Source organism: Mobula hypostoma, chromosome 3 (assembly GCF_963921235.1).
Source record: "Mobula hypostoma chromosome 3, sMobHyp1.1, whole genome shotgun sequence".
NCBI classification, from domain to species: Eukaryota; Metazoa; Chordata; class Chondrichthyes; order Myliobatiformes; family Myliobatidae; genus Mobula; species Mobula hypostoma.
Window position 1 is genome coordinate 156239255 of NC_086099.1, and position 16188 is coordinate 156255442.

Sequence of the window (16188 nt, forward strand, 5' to 3'; positions counted from 1 at the left end):
AAATGTGCACAATTAGTATTACTGTCACTATTCTCAATTTTAAGGAAGAAGATTGATCAAGAGTGTACTTTGGAATGTGTGCTGGCATCTCTTATATTTATTTCTTAATGTTTTTCTTGTACTCTTAAACCCTTAAATAACTTAAGTTTCCTAACCTGCTGACTTTGAGCTAATTGTTAAGATTTATGATCTCAGTACCTCCTTGTGTCAGTGACAAGCATGGTGTTAGGTTTCACTAGGACATTGTGATCATGGAGGAATGGTATCAGGGGAACTGAAATCTGTCAATGCTGTCTGGTTATGATTGGACACTTAACCGAGAAGCCTCAGACACTGAGTACAAACAGAAATCATCAACAAAATATTTTTAGCTCAGTTGAACTATTGCAAAGCATCAGCATTGTTATGCAATTAAGCACATTATATTCAATAAAAGTTAATTTCTTGTTTTTCCAAACTCCTATGTGATACAAGTAGTCTGAAATTAAATTTATGTTCAGCTTCAAGCAGTCTATAATACACAAAAAATCACTTCTGATTAAAAAAACTTTTGAAAAAACTTGTTGTTCAGTGTTATTGACTTCAGGAGAAGGAAACCAGTGGTCCATGAGCCAGTCCTCATCGGAAGATCAGAGTTGGAGAGGATCAACATTTTAAAATTCCTTGGTGTTATTATTTTACAGAACCTGTCCTGGGCCCAGCACGCAAGTACAATTATGAAAAAAGCACGGCAGCGCCTCTACTTCCTTCAGAGTTCAGGGAGATTCGGCATGACATCTAAAACTTCGACAAACTATTAGAGATGGGTGGTGAAGAGTATATTAACTGGTTGCATCACAGCCTGGTATGGAAACACAAATGCCCTTGAATATAAATCCTACAAAAAGAAGTGGATATGGCCCAGTCCATAACAGGTAAAGCCCTCTGCATCATTAAGCACATCATAATGATACATTGTCACAGGCAAGCAGCATCCATCATCAGAGACCACTAATACTCAGGACATGCTCTCTTCTCACTGCTGCCATCAGGAAAAAGGTACAGGAGCCTCAGGACTCATACCACCAAGTTCAGGAATAGTTACTACCCCTCAACCCTCAGGTTTGAATGAACCAAAAGGATAACTTCTGCCCCATCATTGAAATGTTCCCACAACCAATGGGCTCAGGTTAAAGACTCTCCATCTCATGTTCTCAATATTTATTGTTTCTTTATTATTTCTTTCTTTCTGTATTTATAGTTTGTTGTCTTCTGCACACTGGTTGAACACCCAAGTTGGGTGGACTTACATTTTCTTGTGGGCATACTCAGTAAAGCTATAGAATTATAACCATAACAGAATTAATGAATCTCAGAGTTGTATATGGTGAAATATATGCTTTGATAATCAATTTATTTTGAACTGTGCATTTTGTGATGTGCAGTCCGCTAATCCTTTGGGATGAAGAAAAACTCCTTAATTACGGTTTTGGTGGTGCCAGATTAGCAGATTTTATTGACTATAGGATATTATTCTTACTCATCACATGTTTAATTTACTTTTTCTTTAACTTTTACATAGTACTATCATCCTCCTATAAACCTTAAGTTTAGAAAGAGAATAGGGAAGAGGACAAGGAATGTGGCAGATATCGTCTGGGACCACAGGCATTCAACGGTATGTTTTAAAATGCCCCGGTTGTGCACCTACACCAGTCCATTTGCCTCAGTTATTTCTTTCATCAGCAAGTCAGATGTCAAAGCATTAGGTTTTCCAAATAGTCAGATAGTGGATTAGAGTTCTATTTTATTTCCTTTTCTAATTAAATTCAATATGCTGTTTGGCATATCTTGGCTCTCAAACATTACCAAATTTTAACATGCACAGTTCAGCCTCTCAATCTTAAATCTCATCCTTCAAATTCAATTTACTGACTTCCCACTTCGAAATTTTCACGAATATAATTATTTAATTGCTGCAGAATAACTAATACTACAGGTTTATCATTCATTTGCCTTGTCTCTCTACCAATTCACTTTTTTTAAAATCATTTGTAGAACACTTTGCTATTTCTTTTTTTTGGATAATGTAGCTTTATTTTTTGTTTCCTGAACTGTGCCTTATATGTCATTCCTGATAATGAGGGATGAGGGAAGATTTGGCTAGTGTAGACTGGAAACACATGCTATATGGTGGGGTGGTTCAGGAACAGTGGAAGACTTTCAAAGAGATTTTTCACAGTATTCAACAAAAGAATATTCCAATTAAAAGCAAGGAGAGTAAAGGTGGGGAGAGCCAGCCATGGAAACTAAGGAAGTAACAGGTGGCATCAAACTAAAAGCCCATGCATACAAAGTTGCCAAGAGTAATGGGAAAACTTTAAAAAGCAACAAAGAACCACTAAGCAAGCAATAAAGAAAGGGAAGCTGGATTATGAAAATAAACTAGCACAAAATATAAAAAACGGATAGTAAAAGTTGTCATAATTATATAAAGCAGACAAAGGTGGCTAAAGTGAACATAAGTCTTTTGGAAGACGAGAAGGGGGAATTGATATTGGGTAATGAGGAAATGGTAGAGGCTTTGAATAACTATTCTGTGCCAGTCTTCACGGTGGAGGACATGTCATGGATGTGATGGGAGGTGAAGACCTCAATAGAATAGCTATCACTAGAGAGGTAGTGCTGAGCAAACTTGTGGGCCTGAAGATAGATACGTCCCCTGGTCCTGATGGAATGCATCCCAGGGTACTGAAAGAAATGACAGAAGTTATAGGACAAGCTTTGGTGATAATTTACCAAAATTTTCTGGACTCTGGGCAGGTCCGGGCAGATTGGAAGATGGTGAATATCACGCCACTGTTCAAAAAAGGATGTAGGCTAAAGGAAGGTAACTATACACCAGTTAGTTTAACATCTGTAGTTGGGAAAATGCTTGAAGCTTTACTTTACTTTATTGCTGCAATTCAGCAAAGGGAGGTCCTGTTTGACAAACTTACTGAAGTTCTTTGAGGATATAATGAGCACAGTGGATAGAGGGGAACAGATGGATGTTATTTACTTGGATTTCCAGAAGGCATTCGATAAGGTGCCACATAAAAGACTTAACCATAAGATAAGGATGCATAGAGTTGGGGGTGAAGTATTAGCATGGATAAAAGATTGGTTAACTAATAGAAAGCAGAGAGTTGGGATACACGAGAGTTACTCTGGTTGGCAATCAGTGGTGAGCGGTGTGCCACGGAGGTCAGTGCTGGGCTCACAACTGTTCATAATATACATTAACAATATAGAAAAGGGGACCGAGTGCAGTGTATCTAATTTCACTGATGGTACTAAATTGAGTGAAAAAGCAAATTGTGCAGAGCATACAGAGACTCTGCAGAGAGATATAGATAGGTTAAGTGAGTGGGCAAGGGTTTAGCAGATGGAGTAGAATGTTGGTAAATGCGAGGTCCTCCACTTAGGAAGGAAAAAAAAGAGCAGATTATTATTTAAATGGTTAAAAAAATTGCAGCATGCTTCTGTGCAGAGAGACTTGGGAGTGCTTGCGCATGAATCACAAAAGGTTGGTTTGCTAGTGCAGCAGGCTATAAGGCAAATGGAATGTTGGCCTTCATTGCTAGAGGGATTGCATTTAAGAGCAGGGAGGTTATGCTGCAACTGTACAGGGTACTGATGAGACCGCACCTGGAGTACTGCGTGCAGATCCGGTCTCCTTACTTGAGGAAGGATATACGGGCTTTGGAGGTGGTACAGAGGAGGTTCACCAGGTTGATTCCAGAGATCAGGGGATTAGATTATGAGGAGAGATTGACTGTACTTGCTGAGAATTCAGAAAAGTGAGAGGACATCTTCTAGAAACATATAAATTTATGAAAGGAATAGATAAGATAGAGCCAGGAAAGTTGTTTCCACTGGTAAGTGGGACTAGAACTAAGGGACATAGCCTCAAGATTCAGGGGAGTAGATTTAGGACGGAGATAAGGAGAAACTGATTTTTCCAGAGAGTGGTGAATCTGTGGAATTCTCTGCCCAATGAACCAGTAGAGGCTACCTCAGTAAGTATATTTAAGACAAAGTTGGATAGATTTTTGTATAGTAGGGGAATTAAGGGTTATGGGGAAAAGGCAGGTAGGTGGAGATGAATCTATGGCCAGATCAGCCATGATCTTATTGATTGGCAGAGCAGGCTCAATGGACCAAATGGCCGATTCCTGCTCCTATTTCTTATGCTCACATGTAATGTTATATTCCACTGTCATCATATTGTAGTTTAAATATTAATGGCTTTTTCTTTCATCTTATTCTTGCTTTGAAAAAATATTTTCAACTATGCTTTGTGATAAGTGGATCTCTGTCGCCGCTTTAAAGTCTATAATTCTCTCTTACATATTAGTCACTAGATTTTCCAGAATATTCTCATCCCCTTAAAAATCAAACTCTTCCAAATTATTACTTGGATCATTGTTTAAGCTAAATCCTTCTCATTCTTTACCACAGGTCATTTGATAACTGCCTAACTGGTCACCTTCCCTTCCTTTATCTAGTTGTTTCTGCATTTTATGTATCTGCAGTGATCCTCATCTTTTGGCTTTTTTTAAATGCACATTTATAACCCCACACACTGCAAACTTCTGCACTATTGTAGCTGAATAAAATATTGACACCACAGCTTGATCTGGAGTATGTACACTCTAACAAAATTAAGCTATCATTTCCCTTTCTGCCAGTGATCTCATTTCTACTGAAGATGTTCTCTCTACTTGCTCCAGTCTTTGTTCAACCATGCAAAGCTCATCTTCACTATTCCCCAAAACCTACAAACAGGACTACCTGACAAGACATCTAATTTCAACTCATCTCAATCGCAAACAATTTTAAATTCTTGCTACCCCACTAACCTTCCACATTCACTTTTGCTTGGCGCCCTTCATCATTAAACAAGCTCTTCATCTGGATTAATTTTAACATGGATGATCCATATCCCCAAATCTACCAACACTGTGAGCTATATACTGCTCACTCACCATTACCTTCCTCCAACTGGATCTATGTATTCACAAACTGAAGAACTCTGAATTCTAATTTGAAACTAAGGCATTAAGGGTCAGATCTAGTTCACACCTCTTCCCTCCTGGGTTTATTTTATTTCATTTTATTTTGCCCCTGTTCTCTACAACAGGGACCCCCAACCATTTCTGCAACCGGTTTAATATTGACAATATTCTTGTGGACCGGCCGACCGGGGTGGGGGTGTTCAAGTAGAGTTAAACTCACCTCAACATGTCTTTTACAGTTAGGGTTACCAACTTCCTCTCTTCCAAGTAAAGGACAAAAGTAGCAGTTAAATCCCGGTACACTTTACCCCAGGAAAGACTACCATCACCATGAAGTCTTGCGCGGGCACCTGTGTGCGCATGTGATATGCGCATGCGTGTACGTGCCAATTTTTTCCCCCCACAAATCAGTTTTGCCTTATCTTCTGGACTGTACTGTACATACACTATTTCTACTTTATATAGGCTGTGTATTTATCATATCATTCCTGCTTTTACTATATGTTAGTGTTATTTATTTTTGGTTTTATGTGTTATTTGGTATGATTTGTTAGGTTTTTTTTGGGTCCGGGCACGCTCAAAAAATTTCCCCATATAAATTAATGGTAATTGCTTCTTCGCTTCACGCCATTTCGCCACGAAAGGTTTCATAGGAACACTCTACCTTAGCGGAGGAAATACGGGACAGGGGCGGTCCCATATGGGACAAACTAATATACGGGATGTCCCGGCAAATACAGGACAGTTGGCAACCCTATGTTCAAATTCAACAGTGCGTGACAGGGAACGAGGAAAGGTGCAGCTGACTCATATCATTTCCTCATGGCCCGGTAGCACATGCTTTGAGGCCCGGTGGTTGGGGACCGCTGCTCTACAACAGTCATTCCTCTACCCTAACAAAGAGACATCCATCAGTGTAGCTTTCTATTCTCACTCAGAAGTGAAAGCTTTCATAAATGTGATGCCAAATTCTATCCTTCCTTCACCTTAATGATACCCCGAATTCAAACTCTTCTCACATCTCAAATTCTGAGGATAAGTGAGTAGCCAGTGGAAGCAGAATTAACAGATGTACAGGTTAGCAGGGTGCAACCAATTGGGTCTAGAAGAATTTTTGGTTGGCCCACATCTTGTAACCTAAGTTATGATGACTAAAGTTATGTTATAAAAATGCATCATGACATAAACATGGTTGCATCAAGATGATTAAAAGTGAGTGAAGCTCAGAGCAACAGATATCCACTTACATCGATATTTAAAACAACATAGTTAGGTTGGGTAGCCATTCTCCATTGCAACTATTTAGCAAAACTTTCTTAAAATCAGTATAATTTTCTTTTTAATTTTCAGTACTTTGAAGAATTTAAACATTTCAAAAATGACTTTTTATAAAATCATTTGAATTTAACCATGTTTAAATGCATTGATTTTCAAATACTTCTAAGAAATCTCCAAACGCCTTTGTGAACAGCAAGCTAGAAAAAGATCATCCAGGCATTTCAGGACAGAACCTCAATATTTGCTTGCCAGGGCATCAGTGATGCTCAGAGCAACACACTCAAAATGCTGGAGGAACTCAGCAGGCTAGGCAGCATCTATGAAAAAAAGTACAGTTGAAAGTTCTTCGAAGTCCTGCCGAAGGGTCTCAGCCCAAAACGCTGACTGCACTCCCCTCCCCCCCCCACCCCGCCATAGATGCTGCCTGGCCTTCTGAGTTCCTCCAGCATTTTGAGTGTGTTGCTTGGATTTTCAGCATCTACAAATATTCTCTTGTTTGTGAATTGTTGCTAGGAGACTGCTCTGGCTTGCAGATTGGCTGCAGTAAACTGAGGAAATCCAATACAAGCCTAACTATGTATTGAGTTTAGTTGAAATAGAGCTCAGAATAATTACAAGTTCTCAGACACTCACATCAAGATTGGACTTTTCTGATAACAGATCACAGCAAGCTATGCCAATGTCATTTCACAATATTATTGTCACTTGACAAAGCTATGCAAGGAAATAATAGGATAGATGGTTAAATGGTTGATAAGAGATAGATTTAAATGTGTGTCATATAGGAATAGCAAGATACAAGATAGAAAGATATAAGCAGAGAATTACAGAGCTTTGCACCTTAGCACACCTATGGGCATTGAGAAGTTAGAACCAGAGAAGCAGAGAGATCCCAAATGAAGAGGGAAAAAAACAGAGATTGGGAGAATAATGCCCAATATTATGCACAGATCAGTTCTAAGAATTAAAAACTCTAACATGAATTTGTTACATGTCGGTTTAAACTGCGCAGAACAAACTACTTCAGAAACAAATATAAATATAAATAAGTTATGGTCCAACCTGATAATAAGGATGGTGTAGAAAGGAATCTGGACATCCAGCCAATGCCATGATGATTTCACTCTTCAAGTAAGAATTTTGCAGATACAAGACAACGGCTTACAGACGTATTTGGAACAACCTGGCAATTTTAAGAAAGATGAAATAAACTGTGAGTCAAACAGTAAAATACAAACACTTAGTAAATCTTCAAATTTGTTGTAATTTTATAAGTGTGAAAATAGGGCTTGGAGCTTGTTGAAAATCATCAGTGCAATGTCACAGCAAATGTTCAACATGGCTCCAATGATCCAGAACACTTGGGATTTTGGTGCTGTTCGACTGACAGATTTCCCAGACTATTCGATAGTACTCCTATAATTTACTTTAAATTCTCTTTTTTTGATATCACACAGTTGCATAAACATTTCTCCAGGGAACACTGTAATTTAAGGAAGCAGCACTCAGTAAGACAGACGTACAGATATCAGGATTTCAACAAATGGACATCAGATTATTGGAAAAAAGAAATTACAAATGTTGGAATCTGGAACAAGAAATCTAACTGTTGGAGGAACTGAACGTAACAGGCAGCATCTGTGGAGGCAGAGGGGTATAGTCAATATTTCGTTTTTAGACCCTGCATCCAGACTAAGTTTAGAGGGGGAGATAGCCAGTTTAAAGAGGCAAGGCACAGGGGGTTCAACTGGAGTGGTAGATAATAGGTACAATCAGGTGAAAAAGCGGAAATGAACAGATGGAAAAAAGTTTGGAAAGGAGAGGGGGCAAATAGAAACACGAGGATGAAAGGTGATAAATAGAACAAACAAAGAGTTGTAGACTCTGAATATACTATGGAGCTGATAGGTGGATCCAGATAAGGGAAAGATGATGGGCAGATGGAACCAGTTGGGAGAGGGTAAAGAAAATGGGTGATGGGGGGGATAGTCAACTCACTGTACCACTTGCTTGTCCTCTTCCTTCATAACTGCCAGGGGAAGGCTGAACACAAACAAGAATGGTACTTTAGTCTGCCAAAGTGACCTAGGTGACCTACTACCTAATGCAGGTTGAGTACCCCTTATCCAAAATGTTTTGGGCAGGAAGTGTTTCAGATTTCGGAATTTTTCAGATTTTAGAATATATAAGGAGATAGCTTGGGGCTGCCATCATTTCCGGCTCTGATTTATGTGCTGCCGGTAAGCAGTCTTTGTCTTACAGCTGTTCACAACACATACGTACTTAACAGTAAAAATTATTACATACCATTAATCAAAATGTAATGTGTGCAGAGTAACAAAAGCAACACAGGAGCATCAGGAGAATACCTAAATCTACTGTTGAACAACAAACAACAGCAGGCTGACAATGTTGTGTTTTGATTAAAAGGTTACAGTACACTGTATTTGCATTTCACTTTTTTTTTAAGGCATTGTAGACTTGCTCTGGCGTTAGATTTTCATCAGCAATAATCTTGGCAAACTCTCCAATGAATTTCTCTGCTGCTTTGTGATCAGTAAATGCTTTGAAAAGTTAATACCAGGCCTTTCCTCAAAATTTCTGCAAACAGTGTGCTGAATATTCAATTACCTTTAATTTTCAGTTTGTCGTGATATATCTTTGCTTATTTCATGATCAGCATACCATTAAGCAGCATATGTTCACTCCAACACCGTTGAATCTACTCTTTCAATGCACGATTGAGATCTTCATTTTATACTTCATGTAGTGTTTTTTTTATTTTTCATTAACTTTTGTTCACTGCACATGTGCAGTCCCTTCTCAGAACTCTGTGGTGCTCAGAGACCTGCAGACTGCCTGGGAACACCTTGTAGAATTTTCCAATTATGATGTCATGTCAGTGCTCAAGAAAATTTTAGATTTCAGAGGTTTGTGAATTTTGGATTTTCGAATAAGGGGTACTCAACCTGTAGAACGAATGTTGAATTTTCCAGTATCAGGTAATCACATGCCATATTTCTTTCTTCCTCTGTATCACAGATGTTCTCACATTTTCTTTCCCTTCTCTCACTTGATGCTATCTGTAATATTTATGTGACTCAGACACCGTTGTAGATTGAACAACCAACCTTTATTCACCAGACTTCCATTTTACTTCTCTACGTCCTGACGTCATACGCACTCTGATACGACGAATACTCACACAATACATTACATTCCCCTTCTCAAGATTTTTTTTTACAACACTGTGAATTACCAAAACAATGCCTCTAGGTATGCCCTTCTTACAGTGCAACAACCATGACATAAACTAAATAAAATCTTGTACTGTATTCTGCATTGTATTTTCTTTTACTAACATAGACTAATAAACCTCTTATTTCACACCTTGGAACTTATGACATGTGTGACTTTGCCTCAAACTGTCTAGTCTCTGTATCTAGCTGGAAGTTTGACTTGTCTCCCAGACCATGTGTGATACAACTGTGACTGTGCTTGACCTTCATCCGTGTCAGTCTCTCAAGTGCCCTCTGTGTTTTTGGGGTCTGCATCATTCTTGGTGTCGTTTGTTTCCGCGTCTGTATCTGTGGAAATGTCCTGTGCATCTGTACGTGGAAACTCATTCTCGCCTGTCTTCAGCAGATGCTTCCTGTTCCTCCTGTAGACTCTTCCATCCGGAGTGCGAACTATGAAGGATCTTGGTTGCTGATGTCTGTTCACAACCACAGCCGGTTGCCAAGTGTCCCCTTCCTGTATTCTGACATTTTCACCTGTATGTAGATCTGGTAACTGTATTGTATGTCTGTCATAGTAGCTCTTTTGCTTTATTTGCTTGTACCTTTGCTTGTCATATACTTGAGCATTACCTTCAGGAGTCAGTAGAGTTGTGGATGTTGGCAGTCTGGACTTCAGACGACGTCCCATCAACAGCTGCGCAGGAGAGAACCCCACACCCTCAATCGGTGTGTTGCGGTATTCAAGCAGAGCAATGTAAGGGTCACCGTTGCTGCTATGTGCCTTCTTGAGCATGTTCTTGACAGTTTGTACAGTTCTCTCTGCTTGTCCATTAGACTGAGCGTGCCCTGGACTGGAAGTAACATGTTGAAATTCTCAGCTTTCTGAACTCACCACTGGCATATTGCAGACCATTGTCACTAACGACGATATCAGGAATACCATGTCTTGCGAATGTCGACCATTGCGTAATGACATCTCGACTGGACGTGTCACTTAACTTGGTGATCTCTGGATATTTTGAATAGTAGTCCACACAAAGCAGATATTCTGTACCATTGTAGTGAAAGAGATCTGTGCCAATCTTCTCCCATGGTCTTCCTGGTAGTGGGTGGAGAAGCAGAGGCTCTCTTGGATTGCTGTTTTTGTTTTCATTACAGACAGCACACTGAGACACAATGTACTCTGTCTGAGTTGACATGCCTGGCCAATAGAGAATGTCCCTTGCCCCTTCTTTACGTTTCACTATCCCCAGGTGTGACTCATGAATTCTGTTGAGCATTTCCTGTCTCATTTGGTTTGGTACGATGAGTTTTGCTATTTTGAACATTAGCCCTGATGCACAGCTGATTTCCTCTTTAAATGTCCAGTATTTCTGCATTTCCTTTGGAACATCGTTTCTTTCTGTTGGCCATCCATTCATTGTAAGGTCTCTTAGCATTTACATTTCAGGATCATCTGCAGTCGCTTTCCTGAACATGTTCAACTTCTCCTCAGAGATGGGTAGCTGAGGTGTAACCCAGTTGACCTCCAGCTCTCTTCCTAGCAACTCTTCCTTTTGCTCTTTGAGGTAAGCACGGCTCAAAGCATCAGCAATGTGCAGTTCTTTTCCTGGCTTATAGGTGACTGTGAGAGTGTACCTCTGTAGCCTGAGAAGTATCCTTTGCAGCCTCATAGGAGCTTGGTGGAGTGGCTTTTTGAAGATGCTCTCAAGTGGTTTGTGATCACTCTCAACCTGGATTTCTTTGCCATACACATATTGGTGGAACTTCTCACACCCACAAACTATGGCGAGTAATTCTTTCTCGATTTGAACATGTCGGCATTGGCAGTCCGTAAGTGCTCGTGATCAATACGCCATAGGCCTCCCATCCTGCAGTATAACAGCTCCTATTCCTTCCGAACTGGCATCCACAGACATCGTCACTGGTTTATTGACATCATAGAACTTGAGTACTGTTGCATTGGCAACCAACTGCTTCAATGTGTCAAAACTTTTCTTTTGTTTGTCTTCCCAATGCCATTCAGTGTTGCTTTCTAGTAGCTTTCGGAGTGGAGCGCTGACCTCTGATAAGTTGGGAATGAATTTGGCAAGATACTGTATCATGCCCATGAACCTCAATAGTTCTTGCTTGTCTTTGGGTGGTGGTAGCTGTACCACAGCTCTGACCTTTTCATCATCTGGTTTTAGCCCATCAGCACTGAGCACATGACCTACGTATTTGATCTCTGTAGTTCTGATCATACATTTACTTTTGTTCAGTTTTAGGTTGTACTCACGTGCGCTCTCCAGGAGCTTCCTCAGTCTCTGATCATGTTCCTCAATTGTGTCACCCCATATCAGCAAATCATCACCCCATCCAGGCCTTCAATCATTTGTGCCACAGATCTCTGGAATACCTCTGATGCAGAAGAAATCCCAAAGGGTAGACGCAAGAAACGATATCTCCCTATGGGCGTGTTAAAAGTGCATAACTTGGAACTTTCTTCATCCAGCTTGATCTGCCAGAAGCCTTGATTTGCGTCTAATACTGAAAAGTATTTTGTATCAGGCATGCGGGAGACAACCTCTTCAACCGTGAGCAGCGGATAGTGCTCTCTTTTGATGGCTTGGTTGAGATCTTGTGGATCCATGCAAATCCTCATCTTTTTTTCTGTGACCACTGTCACCATACTATTCACCCAGTCAGTCAGTTCTATTTGTCTTGTTATGACTCCCATCTGTTCCATTCTGTGTAGCTCCTCCACTACTCGATCCCTGAGAGCTACTGGAATCTTTCTCGGGGCAGGCACGACTGGTGCAATAGTTGGATCAATCTTGATATGGTGTTTCCCTGGTAAACATCCTAATCCAGAAAACAAGTCATCAAAGTATTTGAGAATGTGATTTTCTTTTTCAACACCATAGATTCGCTTCACCAGGCCTAGCTTTGTGCATGTTGCTTTGCCCAGTATTGCGGAAACATGTTACTACACTATTTCAAACTCGATCTTGTATTTTTGACCTTTGTATACACAGGTGAGTGCTTTTTTGCACAGTGGCACCGTCTCGTGGCCGAAATATGCAACAAGCTTGCAGGTGGATTTTTCCAGTCTTCCTCTGATGTACAGTGAGTTGAATGTTTCTGCTGACATTACATTGCACTTTGCCTCAGTGTCAAGCTTAAATGTCACTTTCCTCCTGTTTATTATCAGATCTTGGGTCCAATCATCTTCGTCCTCCATCTCTGCATTGTCAATATTCTTGATGCATACCTCCTGTTCCACTTCAACTGTGCCGATGAACATGTCACTGTTGCCCTCACTCTGTTCCACAGCATGCATTTTCCTTGCGTGCTCCTTCCATTTGCACATCTTTGCAAAGTGATTTCTGTTCTGGCATAACTTGCATGTCTGACCAAAGGCTGGACATTTTCTGTATCCATGTTTATAACCACACCTGTTGCAATTAACTTCCTTTTGATCATCCTGTGGAGCTGGCTTTGTCCTACTCTTGTTAGTTTTCAGTTTTTATTTTGTGCACTTCAATCTCTTCATTGAGCACTTTAACCTGACTTGACGTGATCTCGCTGGCAGGGCAAACATCAATCGCCTTTTCTAATGCAAGATCTGTCTCTCTCAATAGCCTGCCACTCACTTGATCATCTCGTATGCCGCATACAATCCTGTCACGTATTAAAGAATCGTGCAGTTGTCCGAACTCACAGTCTTTTGCCTTGCTCTTTAAATCTGTTACGTAGGCGTCTATGGTCTCCGTTGGTCCTTGAGCCCCCGTGAAAAACCAGTGTCGGATGAACGGTAAGTTTTTTCTCGGTTCGCAGTAATCTTGAAACTTTTTTTTCAACACTTCAATTTTTTCTTGCTCATCATCTTGGAAGACAAACGTGTTGCAAACCTTTATTGCCTCTTCTCCCGCTACGTGCAGAAACGTAGCACATTGTACTTTCTCCGTCTTTTCAGCTAGGCCGCTAGCGGTGCAAAACAGCTCAAACTTCTGGATCCATATTTTCCAGTTTTCAGCAAGATTACCTTGTAGGCTTAAACTTGTCGGTGGCTGTAACTGTGACATCTTTTACGTGTTTTCTCTTCCTTTTTATTTTTCCGCGTTTTCTTCTGACACCGTGTAATATTTATGTGACTCGGACACCGGTGTAGATTGAACAACCAACCTTTATTCACCAGACTTCCATTTTACTTCTCTACGTCCTGACGTCATACACACTCTGATACTACAAATACTCACACAATACATTACACTACCATCCTCCCTCCTTAATTCCACATCACCTCCTTTATCACATTCCTGAAGTAGACAACCTTTGTTGTGTTTACTTCCACCCCCCAACCTGGCTACATCTGCCCATAATTCCCTACTCATCCGCTTCCATCTATCACCTGCAGCTTATGTCTCAACCGCCCCTCTAATCTGTTTTTAAATGGCACTCTCCTTCTACTCGCTCAGTCCAGATAGAGTCTTGATTCAAAATGACAATCAATCTCCCTGCTTCCACAAATGCTGCCTGGCCAGCTGAGTTCCTTCAGCAGTTTGTTTTATTTTTGCAGCCAATTAAAGAGTCTTTTCTGTGGTGCAATTTTTTTGTAAAGAAACAGCTATTTTTACAAATCAAGAAGAATTGTTTCACAATGCTACTCAATGTTAATATAGTAAAGATATAATTCTCAATAATTTTCCTCCTAAATCTTCAAAACTTCTCTACTGTCCACACTTTTCAAGTCATGAAAAATACGAGTGGGGGGGGGAACGTCACGTGATGACGTGGGATTGAGATATGTAAATCCAGCTCTCCCGTAAAAAATCAGCAAAGTACTATTTAAACAAAGCAAAGTTAATAAATACTTTCCGAAAACTACTTACAAGCTTCTCAAGACTATTTTACGATATGCCTCGTAAACCGCAACAGAAGAAATCTGTTGCTGCGAAGTCGCCGCGAGATGGGAAGAAAAAATGGCCTACTGCAGCAATGGAGCCTCGGATTCAGGTTGGATCTCCTTCGGGGAGATGCATTTTATCTCTGGCGTAGAAGAACAGGGAGCAATGGCGGCGGTAGCGGTCCCTGGGAAGAAGATGCCGGAATTGCGCATGCGCAAAGAAGTTGGCATGCGCAAATTGATACAACTCAAACTACAAGAACCGACGGCCACTGCAAGTGAAAGTGACTCAGAGTCAGAATTGGACTCCACAGAGAATACAGATGAAGAGGAGGAGGAAGAACTGGAAGAGACTGGAAGTAAAGGATGCGATGGAGACATAAGAGAGGCTTTATTGCAAGTAAAGGCTGAACTAAGAAAAATAAGAACAGAGCTTAGAGACATGAAGATGTACTATGAGAAAGCTATGAAAAGACAGGACAAAATGGATAAGATACTTCAGAAGTTGGAAAGAACAATGGAGCATATTAACGATAGAGTGGAAAAAACAGAAAATGATATGCTTGTCTGGAAAACGGAAAGAAATCGACTGTTGGAGAAAGTGGTCGTGTTGGAAAATTTTAGTAGACGAAATATTATTAAGATTGTTGGTCTTAAAGAAGATATAAAGGGAGAAAATCCAATAGAATTTTTTCAAAGATGGATCCCGGAAACTTTGCAAATGAAAGTGGAAGACCGATCAATTGAAATTGAGCGGGCACATAGAGCTCTAAGACCAAAACCACAAGATGACCAATATCCACTATTAATTTTAATAAAATTCTTAAGATTTCAAGACAAAGAAAGGATTCTACAGGCGGCTGCCCAAGCTGCCAAGAATAGAAAAGGGCCATTGGTGATAGAAGGGAAGAAAATTTTTTTCTATCCTGACATAAGTTATGAGCCTTTGAAGAGAAGGAAAAAATTTAATCCAGTGAAAAAAGTCCTATGGGATCACGGTTATCAATTTATATTGCGTTATCCTGCAACCTTGAAGATTTTTTTGGCTGGCGGAGAAAAAAGATTTTTTGACGATTACCGGAAAGCAGAGGTTCTTTGAATATTCACCAGATACAAGAACAAACCCAGGGGAGCGAGATGGATTGAAGATGAAGACTGGGTCAAGGAATAGACCTGCTGGATTTTTAAAGGCGGATGAATATATAAATATATTATTAATTATGAGGGAGGGGAAGAAAGGTTAAAATTTGAGGAATATTAGCTGGGAATAGTGACATTAATTTTTATATATACATATATATACACACACATACACACAATTTTTTTGTTATGGGAGAGCTGAAAGAAATACTGACCAATCGCTACACTATTCATGTGTGCTAGCGTGGCAATAGCCACGACCCGCAAAATGGAGGGGGGTAGTGTTGTGTATCTTTTCATTCACAACATTAGTAGGAGGGTATTTTGTTATTTCTCTTTTTGTATCATATCTATCTTTTATTTCTTTCTTTTTGCCTGGATGATTGGGAGGGAAACACATAGCAACATGCTGAAGTTCAAAGAGATTCCCCAAGGAACTACGAGAGTTGAGAAGCTAAGTAATGCTTTAGATTGGAGTAACTTTGTTAAGAATAATGACTAATTTATTGTATTTTTTGAGTTTTAATGTTAATGGGCTTAATGGACCGGTGAAAAGAAAAAGAATCTTAACACATATTAAGAAAATGAAGGTAGATTTAGCCTT

The 16188-nt window shown here is 40.0% G+C and overlaps 1 protein-coding gene across 8 annotated transcripts in view; it reads right to left on the minus strand.

Moving 5' to 3' along the window:
• Nucleotides 1-16188, minus strand: part of LOC134344341 (growth factor receptor-bound protein 10-like) — a 242278-nt gene that overhangs the window by 144010 nt on the left and 82080 nt on the right. For all 8 annotated transcript variants that reach the window (XM_063043962.1, XM_063043959.1, XM_063043955.1 and 5 more), the window contains one exon: nucleotides 7380-7500. In XM_063043962.1, the coding sequence (XP_062900032.1) occupies nucleotides 7380-7430 (51 nt within the window). In that variant the 5' untranslated portion in view covers nucleotides 7431-7500. The remainder of the gene's footprint in view (nucleotides 1-7379; nucleotides 7501-16188) is intronic.